This window comes from Camelus ferus, chromosome 36, assembly GCF_009834535.1.
Source record: "Camelus ferus isolate YT-003-E chromosome 36, BCGSAC_Cfer_1.0, whole genome shotgun sequence".
Taxonomy (NCBI): Eukaryota; Metazoa; Chordata; class Mammalia; order Artiodactyla; family Camelidae; genus Camelus; species Camelus ferus.
The window spans coordinates 11,131,628-11,146,947 of NC_045731.1; the positions used below are offsets into that span (position 1 = coordinate 11,131,628).

General features: G+C 37.8%; 2 protein-coding genes across 2 annotated transcripts; both read right to left on the reverse strand.

Moving 5' to 3' along the window:
- Positions 1–4,050: 4,050 nt before the first annotated feature.
- On the reverse strand, positions 4,051–5,067 carry LOC116661711 (olfactory receptor 5AK2-like). Its single transcript, XM_032474226.1, has one exon. It carries the CDS (start codon positions 4,978–4,980, stop codon positions 4,051–4,053), a length of 930 nt encoding a protein of 309 aa, XP_032330117.1. The 5' UTR covers positions 4,981–5,067.
- Positions 5,068–13,911: 8,844 nt separating this feature from the next.
- On the reverse strand, positions 13,912–14,942 carry LOC116661719 (putative olfactory receptor 5AK3). Its single transcript, XM_032474234.1, has 2 exons — positions 14,447–14,942; positions 13,912–14,320 (listed from the first exon to the last, which is right to left on the reverse strand). Exons 1-2 carry the CDS (start codon positions 14,940–14,942, stop codon positions 13,947–13,949), a joined length of 870 nt encoding a protein of 289 aa, XP_032330125.1. The 3' UTR covers positions 13,912–13,946.
- Positions 14,943–15,320: the final 378 nt, after the last annotated feature.

A 15,320-nucleotide genomic window follows, 5' to 3' on the forward strand; every position in this document is an offset into this window, starting at 1 on the left:
AAATCTCTGTCTAGTAAATCTAAAATATGAGCTTTCTTAGTGACAGTTTCTACTTATTGGCCGTTTTGCCCTCTGTGAGAGTCATATTTTCTTCATTCTTCTCAATTCTCACTATTTCCTTTGAAAAATAAATATTTTATAGTGATACAATGTAGACTCTCTGGAAATCAGATTATCTTTCTCCCCAGCATTTATTTTTGTTGTGTATTGTTCATGCTTATGTTTAGTGACTTGTCTGAATGAATCACATAAAGATTGTATTCCTTTTCATGTGTGGTCATTTAAGTGTCTCTGCTTAGTTAGTTTAGTGGTCAGCTAGTGATTTTGGAAAGAGATTTATTTAAATGCCTGGAACCCATAAATCGCCCAGTCTTTGCCAGTGAGCTCTGAGTATACGTTGGGTTATGCATTTAATTCTCAGTAAAGGTAGTTTATAATGCCACATTTGCAGTTACTTACTACTTGAGTGTCAGCCTCAGGGTTAGCCAGACTGAGTGTTTAAGATCTTCTTAGGTCTTTTCATGAACATGAACACAGCCCAGCACAAGCTCACAGAACAAACAGATGGTCATAGTGTTGTAGTTCTTAGGAATATATTGGAAGTTTTTCAATATCCCTGTGAAAGTTTCATTCTCCAGCTTTTATTTTAAGCTTGGTTTGGTCAACACTTATCTCTATCTTTAGGCAGCTGCAATGTTAAAGCATGACCTTATATAAATATATAAACAAGTTTGCTTGGGAAAAAATCTCTTTGCATTGCATGAGAGTTTTTGAGTTAGGTCAAATAATGATGGTGGGGTATTCCAGGGAGCCACAATATGGGTGCAATAACATTTTTGATCCATGGTTGGTTGAATCGACTAATTTAGAAACTGCAGATATGGTAGGAAGACCATACAGTTATTTTCAAGAGTATTGTTTTTGAAAAGACAGTAATTTCATCATGGAATTGGTTAGTACTTTCTTTGAAAATCAGCTTAGCATGTATTTGTTGAGTTTTGTTTTTTTAACTCTATATTTGTTCCATTGGTCAATGTGACTTTCTTATGTCCAAGACTGCTTTATCTACTATATCTTTAAGATAGACTTGAAAAGAGGCAGCATAGGCCCTCCAATTTCGGTCTTCATTTAAACAATTTTTGACCATTCTAGGTTTTTTTTTGCTTTTCTAAAAGGACTTGGTGCTTTTCCAGGGAGAAGGCTGCCCTTTCATTAATTATTCTTTCTATGTTAACTGTTCTTTAATCTCTTCTGTAATACCTTTTTTGCAATCAGTATTCTTTTAGTAAAAAGACATCCTTTACATCAGGCTCTCTAATATATTTAGATATTGCTGAGCTAAGTATTCTTCTCTTACTTTTTAAAGACTTTCTTGTTTCCCCGTATTATTTTTTTTTTGATAAATTAGCATATCATTTATCCATTTAACTTCAGAGAATGAATCTTAGATTTATTATTTCTAACATTTATGTGGTTTCTAACATCAATTAAAATAACTATTACTTTTTTTCTTTCCTTAATCTTATTTTCTTATGTCTTGAAATGCATACTTAATTTATTATTATTTCCTATTTATTAACACAATTACTTACGGAATTATAAAATTTTATTTGAACACCCTTGTAGTTTATTGAATTTTACATGATAGCTGATAAAATATTATATTATATGTATTTGTTAACTTTGTTTTTATTTCATCTTCAACCAAAATGTTGTTTAAATGAGAGTTTCAGTTTAAAGTGGTAGAATTTTAGTTGTTTTTACCTTCAAATTTTACTGGTAAATTCTAGTTCTAGGTAATTGGATCACAGAATATTTTCCATATATTTCTGATTTTTAGAGTTTATTGTATTGCTGTAATTATTCTATGAGCACATAAAAAGGAAGAAGGAAGGAAAAAAGGAATGAAGGGATGGAAGGAGGAAGGAAGGAAAGGAAGAGAAAAAGAAAGAGTAGAAGGAACAAAGAAAGATGTTTTCTTGGTTTCAAGCTACTATAAAGATGAAAAATCAGTTCTGCCAGTAATCAGACAGTGATGTGTCTAACACAGTGTCAGTAGACACAGAAAGCTGACCAGAAGCTACGTGTCTAACTGGACCTCCCAAGTTCACAACGCAACTGTAAAACAACTAACAACTCCCACTTCTAAGTGACTGCTACCTTCTCACCAGTGGTATAACTGTTACTACTTTCCTCCTTCTGCCTCTTGAGCAATGCTTACTGAGATACCCAGTTGCTGTTCTTCTCCTGCTTTTGGACAGTTTCCAAATCTAGAGAGAGTATCCACTTCCCTAATTCATACTCGGAAACATCAGCAAAGCCCATACACTGCAAAAAGCCCTCTCCCCTTCCTCTTACTGATATATCTAAAGCTTCTGGGGAGTGAGTTGCAGAAGCATAATAAGTCTAAATTTTGACTCCAAGTGAGTTTCATTGGTAGGGCTTCACCAATACAGAATTTCTGTATATGGTATTTACTCTCATTAATTATGCCAAATAACTCTTCTGTAATTTTGTTAAAAGTTTTTTCTCAACTTGATCTACCATGAACTGCAAGAGGTAAATTAACACTTACTATTACAGTAACATGTTTCTTTCATCAGTGTATTTTCCCCATTTTTTACTTTATAAATATTAGGGCAATATTATTTAATTTACAGATTTTTCCAAGAATATGTCTGCCCAGTCCAATTCCTCTGTACAAAGCATTTACAGCCAATACATTTAAGGATGTTTGTAAAAGGAGACACATCAGAATGGAAAAAGTTAGAGTATTCTCTCTCCAGAGACGGTTTTGGGTAGTGAAGATAAAGACAGTTCCTTTCTTCTCTGAAGAGGATATGCTTACATTCCAAGTGAAAGTAGTTTCTCTCTGCAAAGGAAAATCTGGGCAGGCCCCAGGCAACCTAGAGTGGGATCAAAGCTTCTGAAAGTTGGGAGTCTCTTCCAGAGTGCAGAAAAGTGCACTCTGCTGCATGGGCTGGTAACATCTGGTTTCTTTTGATACTGTTCATGTTATGATTGGATCCATTTCACAGTGGTCCTGTGCTTATAATTCCATCCACAATTTGGAACTTCTGGAAATGTTGAAAAGGCAGTAAACTCTCATCTTGTCAATCCTCTCAGTAACAATATACTATGGTTTACCTGATTAAAGAGATTGAGAGAACTATAACACGTGATATCTTTTTGTTAAGACACCTGGCAATAGGATGGGTGTGTGCTTGATTCTGTCTTTTCCCAAGTGGATGGAACACTCATGCTCAAGCCCAAGTATGACTTCTTAAGTTTCACCTGGATTCCTCCATCTCTCCACATCCTTGGAGACTGAGGGAAATAAGATGCCAATTCTGGGTAAATGAGTCTGTTCTGTAGCATCAAACCCTGCGTTAGGTCTGCAACAGGGTATGGCTAGAGATTCAACTTTCATGTAAAATAAAATTTTACCAAAGTAAGTTGCTATGATCCATATTTGCCTAATTCCTGTGTCAATTTCCTAGTTGGTTACAGACCATGTGTAGTAAGGACGGATATTGCTCCATAATGTCTATGTAGCAATTCACTCTAGTGTTTTTTCCCTCTTTCTTCATATTTGCTCCAAAAACTGGCTCTTTGACTTATTCTTTATAAAATTAAAATAATGTAGCTACAGAGTCACAGTAAGAGTAACAGCACCTGTCAAGGGAAATCAGAAGAGGTTTCTGTCCTGGTGAGCATTCATGTTATACTTGTTATGGGTACATTACAACAGATTTTATACACTTCTCTGTATTTTTCTTTTCTTTTTAAGGGCAGGTATTTGAAAAAAAGGGCTCCTCAAAATGTACAAAAGCACTATCAAAGATCTTTTCTTATGCTTTCTCCTTAAGAAACACATGAATTAGAAACTTACCCATTTAAGATGTTTTCATTACATTTCAGATCTATTGATATAATTAAGGAATGCCTTTGCAACCCACAGATATTTGTCATCCCTTCTGCTTTTGGGAAATAAGAGAGAACTGTTGGTTTGCCTGGTGAACTGTGTTGACTTAGTAACTGATGCTCAAACTAGAAACACCTCTTTCCAACCCCTTTCAGGGCTTCTCTCACATCTTGGTTTCTCAGGCTGTAGATGAGGGGGTTTAACATGGGGATCATAACACCATAAAACACAGAAGCCATTTTTTCTTGCTGTTGAGACTCTATGGTACTATGGTGCAGATACATGTAAGAGAGTGTCCCATAGAAAATGGTGACCACTGTCAAATGGGAGGCACATGTGGAGAAGGCTTTTTTCTTCCCTGCAGCAGAAGAGATCTTCAGGATGGCAGCCAGGATAAATATGTAGGAAAAGATGATGACCAGCACAGTGAACGTCAAGTTAAACCCCACAAAGGCTGCAAGTAAAATGGCATTGAAGGAAACACTGGAGCAGGAGAGGGCAAGAATTGGGGGTATATCACAGAAGAAGTGGTTAATTTTATTGGATTTGCAAAAGTTCAGTGAGAAAGTAAAACTTGTGTTTACAGAAGCATTTAGGAAACCCATGAAGTATGAGCCAACTAAGAGTTGAATGCAGAATCTCTGGGACATGACTGTTGTATAGTGGAGTGGGTTACAGATGGCCACATAACGGTCCACCGCCATAGCAGCCAGGATGAAGCAGTCACTTGTTACAAAAGTACCATAGACAAGGAGCTGCACTATACATCCTACGAATGAGATGGAATCTATTTTGCTCATCAAATTCTGCAACATCTTGGGAGTGATAGCAGATGCATAACAGAGATCAACAAAAGCCAAGTTTTGGAGGAAAAAGTACATGGGGGTGTGAAGGGAAGACTCAATCTTGATGAGTAGGAGCATGCCAATGTTACCCACTAGGGTGAGCACGTAGATCACCAGAAATACTATGAAGAGGACATGCCAAGACTTGTGTTGACCAGCAAATCCCAGGAGAATGAATTCAGTCACTTTGGTACGATTGTTTTGTTCCATGGCTGGCAAAGATGCAATATTAGCTGAAAAGGTGCAAAGAAAGAAGAGTAGAGAAAGCTAAGACCATCATGATCATCTACCTAATTCTGGAACTGAAAATGGTATAATATTTAATTTCATAGTGGGGTCAGAGAATATTTTTGTGACACAAGTAACTTAGATTTTAATGACTGAACCTTGACACCTGACTTAGACATTTTTATTTACAGTTTAGGGAAGTTGTCATGGATTGGTATCCATGTTTTTCAGGGTGCAGAGTGATTGGTATTTCATAAATCTATCAATTCAGCAACAAGTGAAATATACATAAACATTTAATTACGCTTTCTTTTATGCTCACTATATTTTAATTAGAAATTCAACTTGCTTAAATACTAATCATTATATGTGAAATCTTCACATATCCATAGATTTCTAAATGATCTTTCTCACACTTATCTCCATATTTTCATTTTATCCTTTCCCCTTCCTTATATAACACTTCTCTGCCACGATGGTCTCATGGAGTTGTATGGAAGTGTTTATCAATGTATTATGGTAAAGGATAATTTTCTTTGTAAAATTTCCAATCTATTGTGGCCCTATATTTTTATAAAATGCAATAAAAAGGTCTCAGCATTGTCAAAATTCTGATAGTTTAAATGGTTGATCTCACTTTCAGTGGTTATCTTATCATAGAGTGGAAGCAGAGTCTAATCACAGGTGCTGGTCCATGGACCACACATCGAGTAGCACTGCTCTATGGTGTCCACCCATCATAAATACCTATGTGCTTCCCTAGTGATGGGCAGCAGATTGCCTACAACATTTTCCCACTACAAAGAACTCAGCATGAAATTTTTCTAGGGTATATTCCTAGGGAGAACATTTTTGAGTCTGGAGGTGTGCACACATTTTACTTGACCACGTTTTTCCAGATCACTCTTCGTGATGAATACACCATCTACACCTCTACAATGTGTGCATGGGGGTTCCCATACTGTCACTTTCCAGTGAACACCGGTATTTTCCTAGCATTTTTTTGCCAGAAAAAATAGGTGTAAATTGTTATATATTTTTTATTTGTTTTCTTTCCCTTTAATGACAAGTAAATTTGATCATTGTCTAATGTTCTTAGAATTTTGGGATACTAATTTTGTTTTTGGTAAATTGCCTGTTTATATTTTTTTGTGGATGTTTGTATTGAGTTGATTTTAGACATTCTCTGTTTATCCAAGATTTGAATTCCTTGTCAGTTTCTTACTTAACGAATTTCCCTCAATTTTATCACCTTTTAATTTTGCCTACATCCTTCATAGAACAGTAATCCTTAAATTTAAAATAACTATCATTTTTTGACTTTTGTTTTTTTGAAAAATAAATTTCATTCCTTACTTCATTTCTCCAAGATAGTAAAAAGCAATAATATATATGTATTTTTTCATTTTAGGTTACTAGCACATGGTGTTTGTGGCATCATGACATTTATATCATATGTATAATTTGATAAATTTTAGTTGCATTTTCTCAATATTTATTTTAAAAAAGCAAGCAACAGGAGAGTGATAGTAGTCACTGTATGTGTCTCTGCTAGTATATATGCAAAATGTTTAAAGATTTTTAAAACATTAACTGACTTGACTTTTTATTTAAAAGTTTACACACACACACTAGACATAAGAACCTTTTACCAAACATTTTTGGAACAAATAATTCTAATATCAAACAATCTTTTCCTGTAAGTCACAAAAGAAAACATTCCACATTTCATGAAGCTAATGGAACCTTGATACCTAATTAAGTAAAGTTTGAGAAAAGAATATTAGAACCATTTCACTTGTAAAAATAGATGCAAACAGTGGTCAATAAATACCTATTCAACAATCAACCCATCCATTCATAAACAAACAATTGCTAGGGTCTCAAAGAGGCTCCAAATGAATACCTATTTTCATCTTTTTCCAGATTTGAACAAGTTGAGAAATAAAAGATATGGAGACCATTATATCACCTTCAGACACCTGGGGGAAGACTTCAAGGTTATTAGTCAAGTTGCTTGCTTCCAATGAACACCATAAGCAGACAGGCTTATCCACCCAATCTTGGTGGCAGTGACAGGGGCAGCCCTCTTGCACATTGTGGGGAAGCACCTCTGAAATGCAGGGGCCCATGGGCTTCAGCAGCCTGGCTGCTCCTGAGGGTGAGGGCAGAGCAGGGCACACAAGGTTGTTCTCAGAATTATGAACCTGATAAGCCCCTCCACCTTTCTAGGAACCAAGTGAATAAAATGGGGACATGGTGGCCATGATTACACAGATTGAGCTCCATTTGCAAGAGAGAAACATCAGGAACAGGGACAAAGTATTCTCCAGCAGCAGTCATGACCAAGTTGTACCAACGTGATGTTTCCCCTCATATTAATTTACAAGTTCAATGCAATTTCAGTGAAATGCTTGAGTGAATTTCATGTTCACCTTCACAAGTTTATAAAACACATGGAAGAGAAAAGAGCTAAACATAGCTAAGAGAATTTCAATGGTTAAAAAGGGATAATTTATCTTATTAGAAGTCAGAACATATTATAAAGCAACAATAATAGAGACAGTGTGGTACTGGTGCAAGGAGAGACAAGCAGGTCAATGGAACTGTGAAAAAGACCAGAAACAGGCCCACAAGGCACTGAAGCTTGAAGCATGAGAACAGCAGCACAGGCAACAATGCAAATGACCCCATAAACGTGGTGCTAAAGTGTTTATGTACATGAATGACTTACACTGTGTTTCTACTTCTCATTGTATCAATTCCAAATGGATTAAAGACTTAAATTGTGAAGCTGTGAGAGTGAAACACAACAGAATGCCTTCCCCCTAGCTATGCAGTAAAAAGTCTAAATAAGACCTGAGTGCATAAAACATAAAACACAGAAAATTCAATGATATCTAACTTAAAAACACCAATATTATGAAAGAGAAAAGACCTGTTAATGACTAAAACTTTACTCAGGTAAATTTATTTGAAACACATATAAAGGTCAAAGAATTAGTATCCAGTACATTTAAGTAATTTCTTAATGTATTAATGAATACATTAATGAATTTCTAAATTCACATGAAAAATTCACAAAAAGTATAATCAGGATAATTATAGGAGAGACTTAAATGGCCAATAGAAGTATGGATATACACACAACTCATCAGTTATCAGATAATTATTATTAGTTATATTAATATCACATTGAAATACAATTCTATAGTCCTCAGTCTAAAATGGAAAGTTTAGGTTAGAATATACACTCACATATTTCTGGCCAGAAGGTAAATTAGAAAGGTCATGTTGGAGACATACTTGGAAATATTAATAAAATTAAATATGCCTTCTTTTGATCCAGAATTTCCATTGTAGGTACATATTCTAGATAAATTTACAGGCTACACAGACACACACATGTAAGGGTATTTGTGAAGACGGGTACGTATAAATATATTCACAGAAGAATGCTCCTAGTAGCATGCTCTAACATAGAAAACAATAAGAACTATTAATAAATCAGTGAGAATTCAGTGAATTGGTGCCACAACATCCATGTGGACACATTTCTCACACAGAATGCTGGGTACTGAAAAGGAAGTTGGGGAACTTACATGATAGTACATCAGGTTGTAACCTTATTTTAAATATATTTTTATGCATCTTAAATATTTTGTCACAAAGACAAACCCCACCCCTACACCTCAGTAGAGGGCTCCTCACTCTGATGTGGGTAACTCCGGGCAGGGCTGTAGCTCCATGGATGGGAGGGTCAGTTTGGGATAAGAAGGTGCCTTTAGAGGTGGGGAGTATGGCAAACCCACCTGTGGGGATGTGGGCAACCCAGTTCTCTCAAACATCTTGAGAAATAAACAGAATGGGGTAACTGTGGTGCCAGAACAAGAAACAATTCTCCTCTTTTGACATTTAGTGACAGCTAAAGGCCAGTAAGTATGTGGGAGCTGCCTCTTGGGGTAAATTTAGTGTAAAACAGATTAACTGCAACCCTTTCAAGGAGGCTTCCATGCAGTGTGTGGAAGCACTTGTCAGAAGAGGCTAGCATTGGTTGTGTGTCCACTTAAATTAGAATCTTGATGAGATAATGACATTTACCATGTTAATTTAATCCTTTGGAATTAGAGTAAACTGTATGACATGACATTTTCAAGAGTTATGCAAAATCCAGTACAAAGGACACAACACACACACACAGACACAGACACACACACACACACACACACACACACACACACACACAAGACAAGAACCCAAGTATTTTGAATGGGCTTAATCTGTACTCAATCCTGGAGACTCCAAAGCTTCACTTACATTCAGCATTGTGCAGCAGAAAGCACCTGGGTTTGAATTCTGATCCCACTACTTCACAGAGACAAATGACGTCACCCCCTCAGCCTCAGTTCTACACAGAATCACTTGGAAGATAATAATGCTCATTGCAACACTGATTACAATGGCAAAAGTTTGGAAATATAGTTAAATAAATCAGAGTAGATTTGTATTATCAATCAATACACATGAGGAATATACACTCAGGGAAAGGTGCTCATACCGTATTGCTAAATGAACACAGCAAGTTGCAGAATAATATGTAGGGTGGGCCCTCTTAAAATAAACTTTTAAAAAAAAATCTCCATTCTCTTCTTTTTCCCATTTTCTTTATTTATAAATGAAAAGTCTCTAGAAGGATTCACACCAAATTTTGAATGGCTATCCTTTGCCACAGGAGTGGAGAGACAGTCTCTAAACTTGTAAATTTCATCAGCTTTTCATTTTAAAATAGCTTTATTGTTTTAAGAAGGAAGAAAAAGGGAAAGAAGTAAAGTCAGCTTCTTAATGATGTGACCTAAAGTCACTGAAGTGATTTATGTAAATTTCCCAGCTGAGGGTCATGCTTTGAATGGGACTCAAAACTGGTCATAACACATGCAAATAACACACTAAAGCCATATACTATTCATTCATTCAGTCATTCGTCTAATCTTTCAATCGTTTGTTCATTCACATCCTTCTCAGGCAACACTCAGCCCAATTCAGGTCCCTCACTCCATTTCCATTGTCACCAGGGATGAAATGACTACCCCTGGTCTTGGCTGAAACTTACTAGAGCTTTGTCTCTGACCCCTTTGCTCCACTGTTTCCGGCACACGCTGGGAGGCCACACGGCTGATTTTGAAAAATGGGCTATGTTTTGTTTTACTTACACCGGGGTTGCATCCAGATTTTCTTTCTGCAACTGGTACAGGCTGATGGCCACCAGGCTCTCTGTGTGCTTCCTTCTAACTGGGGAGCTTAAAGATGGAGCCTGAGGGATCAATACTTGCTCCCTTGGGAACCTGGGCATCCAGGGGCTGGGATGCAATTGGAATAAATGATGTTCAGTAGTTATTTTCAGCTGAAGAACATTTAGTTTTTCTCTAGAGAAGATACATTTAATCGTGTTACTGTCATCAGGGACTTTTTTGTGTGTTGCTTTGTTGATCGAACAACTCCTTTAAAATTTTTTTCTTGCCATGAATCAAGTTAAGCAATTTTTACACTGTCTGAAAAATAGTCTTCAAGTCTAGAAAACTGACCTTGTCATGATGTTTAGCAACAAACACAGCTATCTGGAAAAAGGAAATCGAAAGCTAATCTAAATTTAAGTCCCTATGTTCCTAATGTAACAAATTGAGTTACTACTACTACTACTTAAATAATTATTTATATTACTACTTTGACCAGTTTTTAAATTTGAAGTAAAATTTTACTCTTGATTCCTTTTTTTTGTCTAATATTGTTTATATTAAAAAAAAAATCAGCCCTGGATAAAGACACCCATTCATCCTGCGACACTTCATAACTTAAGAACATTTCAAATAACAATCTATGGAACACAAGATTTTGAGGAGTGTTTGGCTATATTGCCGCTAGGGTTAGAGCTTTATTCAATGAAAGGTGAAAGCTAAATTCAACGAGCCTGTAGCTTCTTGTCTCTTGGAGACTTATTGCCAGTGTCTGGTGAACTGACATTCATTATTCCTTATTGCAGAATGAGTCTCAGTTAGGAATGTGTTCCACTGTGAATAGATAAAAATCCAACTTATTTTATAAAAACAAGGACTTACAGCAACAGCCTGGAAGTCAGGAGTCGCACTTCTGTGATGTGTTTGGTCTCTCCCATGTGCTGGTTGCCTCAAAGTCTACCATGTCTACTACGGTGCCAGACATCACACACCCTTTCAAAGCAGATGAGAGGAGTCCTGGAGGTAAAGATCCAGGACAGAGTGACAACCACATGCACACTCTTGATCAGGAAGACAAAACTTTGCCCACATCTAGGGGACTTCTACTTCCATCGCGTTGTCATGAACTGTGTTACACGGAGCAGCAGAAATCTCTGTCCTGCACCACAGCTCCTCAGCTACTGGGTTTCAGTGCATCTGTGTGTGTGGCTGTGTCTGTGCTGCCAGGGGCAGGTTTCCTGTGGTACCTCTGCTCCCTGCTTCTCAGGAGTATCTCAGATGCTGTGGAAGATGCTGTGGAAGATGCTGGGTGACCACCAAGCAATGGGGGAGGGGAAGTAAATTACTGTCTTCAGCTCTTGTACTTCAGAGGGACAGCTGTGGGGGACATTCTACATAGTTTACCAAAGTCCTCTGTGGGATTGAGGTCCAGGTCCAAGGGTGTAAGCCAGCTACATTATTCACCCTTTCCTTGCCTTTGTCTTTCTGTACCTCAAACTTCCTGCTTCTCTCTGAGCCGCTTAGAATAGCCCCCTTCATAGAGTTTAACAAACTGTACAGTCTGTGGGAACAGTTCCCATAGGGCTGATGTCAGTTCAGACACTGGTCAAAAGTTCAAGGGTCCTCAGAGCTGTTCTCATTTGTACTTGGCTGCAAATTAGGGGTCTCCACAATCACCCTCACATTTGATAATTTACTGGAATCCACTCTGTTATTGACAATGTTTGTATCCCTTCCACCAAATTCATCTATTGAAATCCTAACTCCCTGTGTGATGGTATTAGGAGGAGGGGTCTTTGGAAAGTATTTAAGTCATGATGGTTCAGGCCTCAAGAATGGACTAATGCCCTGAAAAGAGTCCCCAGAGAGTTCTCCAGCTATTCTCCATCATGTGAGGACATAATGAGAGGCTGGCAGTCTGCTACCCAGAATGGGGCTCTCACCAGACCTCAACCATGCTGGCACCCTGATCTCAGACTTCCAACCTCCAGAAACATGACAAATAAATTTCAGTTGTTCAGAAGCCACTCAGTCTATGTAATTTGTAACAGAACCTGAACTAACACATCTGGAAAGCACTACACATACAATTACAACTTTATTACAGCAAATAGACACAAATTATAACCATCTAATTAAAGATACATAGAGGGAAATGTCTGTGAGATTCCAAACTTGAAGCCCCCACCATCCTCAAGGATGCATCACCTGCTGGGGTTTCTGTGATGGCCACGGAGTGGGGCCACCTCAGGAGGCTCACCTGAGCCTTTGGTTTGTTCCTTTTGGGGCTCTCTCCATTGTTCATGTGGATGATCTTAGTTCTCAATCCCTCCTGGAGGTTCAGGGCAATACCTATAGTCCCCAGTTCCTCTGGAGGTTTGAACTGGTAGGGCATATCCCATAAATCACACTGTTAGACTTTCCAGTGGCCGAAGCCTCCAGGCAAACAAACACAGTCCTATTAGGGAGGGCATTCCAGGGGCTTTGAGGTCACCTCCCAGTAGCTGAAGGCACAGACCAACCTTTCTTCAGGTAAGGTTAATTCTTCACCACACCCTCCCAACACATACATTCCCTTTACTGAAGGCCACGTCTCAGGAACATAAACTAAGACATGTACCACTCTAGCTACTGTGAAAGCTGAGAAGTACCTGTTTATCTGGCTGCATCATCTTCCACATAACACTGTGTTCTTTTTAGGAAGAAATGAGAAGAGAATGGAGAGTGGACAGAAAAACAAGCATATTTTGCCACAGCTAGTGAGTACACATAAGGGATATGTGAATAGATTTTTCATCTTTCAGCTTTTGTAAGTATTCTCTTCCCCAGGTTATTCTTGTTCAAAACTTTTTTGGGTGATAACATATTTTTTTCCATTGTGGTATAGATTAATATTTTCTATAGTGTTAACCATCTTTGCTAGTCCTTGATCTCAAATTGTGGGTGAAGAATTGAGCCTCTATCATAATGGCTTATAGGCAGTTGGTGCACCCCCAAAGCTTTCATAATATGGGATGTTACAAAAAGAGGTAGCTGCACTATGCTGTGCTAGTATTTTCCCTCATTGTAGTGGACATGGTCAGTTTTTTGGGTGCATTCACTGTTCATTGTCTCAGTAAGCATTTCATGAGTACTTATTATATTCCAGAACTAACAGACACTGGGGTTACAATAGTGAGAAAATACAAATTACACTGTGTTTACAGAGATTAAATTTGAATTGTTTCTGATATATACACCTATGGCAATATAAATCATATCCTAATCAAGGTGTCAGCTAAAAAAAACCCATTTTTTTTCCAGGCAGGCATAGGGTGTGGTAGATTATAAAAATGGCCACAAGTCCTTTTCTTCAGTGGAGCCACAGCATTTCAATGTGATGTTTCATGTCCTTCCATTAAGTGGTAGATCAGTTACTCCAAGTCTTTGAATCTGGGTTGTCCATGTGACTTTTTATGGCCAATGTGATATCAGCAAATATCAATGAAACACTCTCCACTTGAATACTATATTTCCTATATTCTACTAAGCTATCTATCGAAGGAGGTATCACTGGTTTAAGAGGTGAACACATTCCTTATTTCAGAAACATTAAATATGGTCAAACATCTCTACTGCATACTTTGGTGTGCTGAATTTTTATCCTTGGGGTCCAATCTAGAAGAATTTCTTCCCCATCACTTTTAGAGCTTCTTTTACCTCCTTATTTCTCAGACTTTAGATCAGGGGGTTCAACATGGGAATCACAATGCCGTAAAATACAGAGGCCACTTTCATGTTCTCCTGGGAATTATTAGAACGAGGCTGTAAGTACATGTAAGAGAGGGTCCCACAGGAAATGGTGACTGCTGTCATGTGGGAGGAACATGTGGAGAAGGATTTTGTCCTCCCTGCAGTGGAAGACATCTTGAGGATGGCAGCCAGGTTATATGTGTAGGAACAGATGACGACCGACACGGTGAACACCAAGCTAAATCCCACAAAGACTACAAGTAGAATGATGTTGATGTCAATGTTGGAGCATGAGAGGGCGAGGATTGGAGGAACTTCGCAGAAGAAGTGATTGATGTTGTCGCCCTTGCAGAAGAACACTGAAATGTAAACCCTGTGTTCACAGAAGCATTTATAGTGCCCATGATATATGAGCCAGCTACCAACTGGATGCAGACTCTCTGGGACATGACTATGGGATAGCGAAGTGGGTTACAGATGGCCACGTAACGGTCCACTGCCATAGCTGCCAGAAGCATTTATAGTGCCCATGATATATGAGCCAGCTACCAACTGGATGCAGACTCTCTGGGACATGACTATGGGATAGCGAAGTGGGTTACAGATGGCCACGTAACGGTCCACTGCCATAACTGCCAGGAGGTAGCAGTCAGTGGTCACAAATGTTGCAGAAACCAATAATTGCATGACACAGCCCTTGAATGATATTGATTTCCTTTCTTCTATGAACTTTTGCATCATCTTGGGAGTGATAGCAGAACTGTAACAGATATCAACAAAAACCAAATGTTGTAGGATAAAGTACATGTGTGTCTGAAGTCTGGAATCTGTCTTGATGAGTAGGATCATTCCACTATTCCCCACCATGGTGGCCACATAGATGACCAAAAATACAGTGAAGAGGACATACTGAAACTTGTGTTGGGCACCAAATCCCTGAAGAAAGAATTCAGTCAGTTCAGTGCTATTTCCTTGTGTCATGACTATCAAAAGCCTAAAAAGGACCAAGAAAAGAAAGGAAATCTTCTTAAACAGGAAAGGTTATATTCCAGTCACCTTTTCTTGACAGATTTTCATGGCAAACACTCACAACAGGGTTTATTTATTTCCAATTATTTTTTTATTTTCTTGCTAAAAACCCACCACAAAAACAGTGATATGTGAGCCATGGATTCATCTCCAAAATAAATGATTTCATAGAAGAAGACTGACTTCTAGTATGTGTTAATCTAGGAAACATAGATTAACACATTTTCATTATATTAAAAATGTATTCATATTTGCTTAAACCAATATTCAAATATGATTTTGTACCTTTCAACAACCTATAGCTTTTCTCAGCCACCTATCATTTGAATC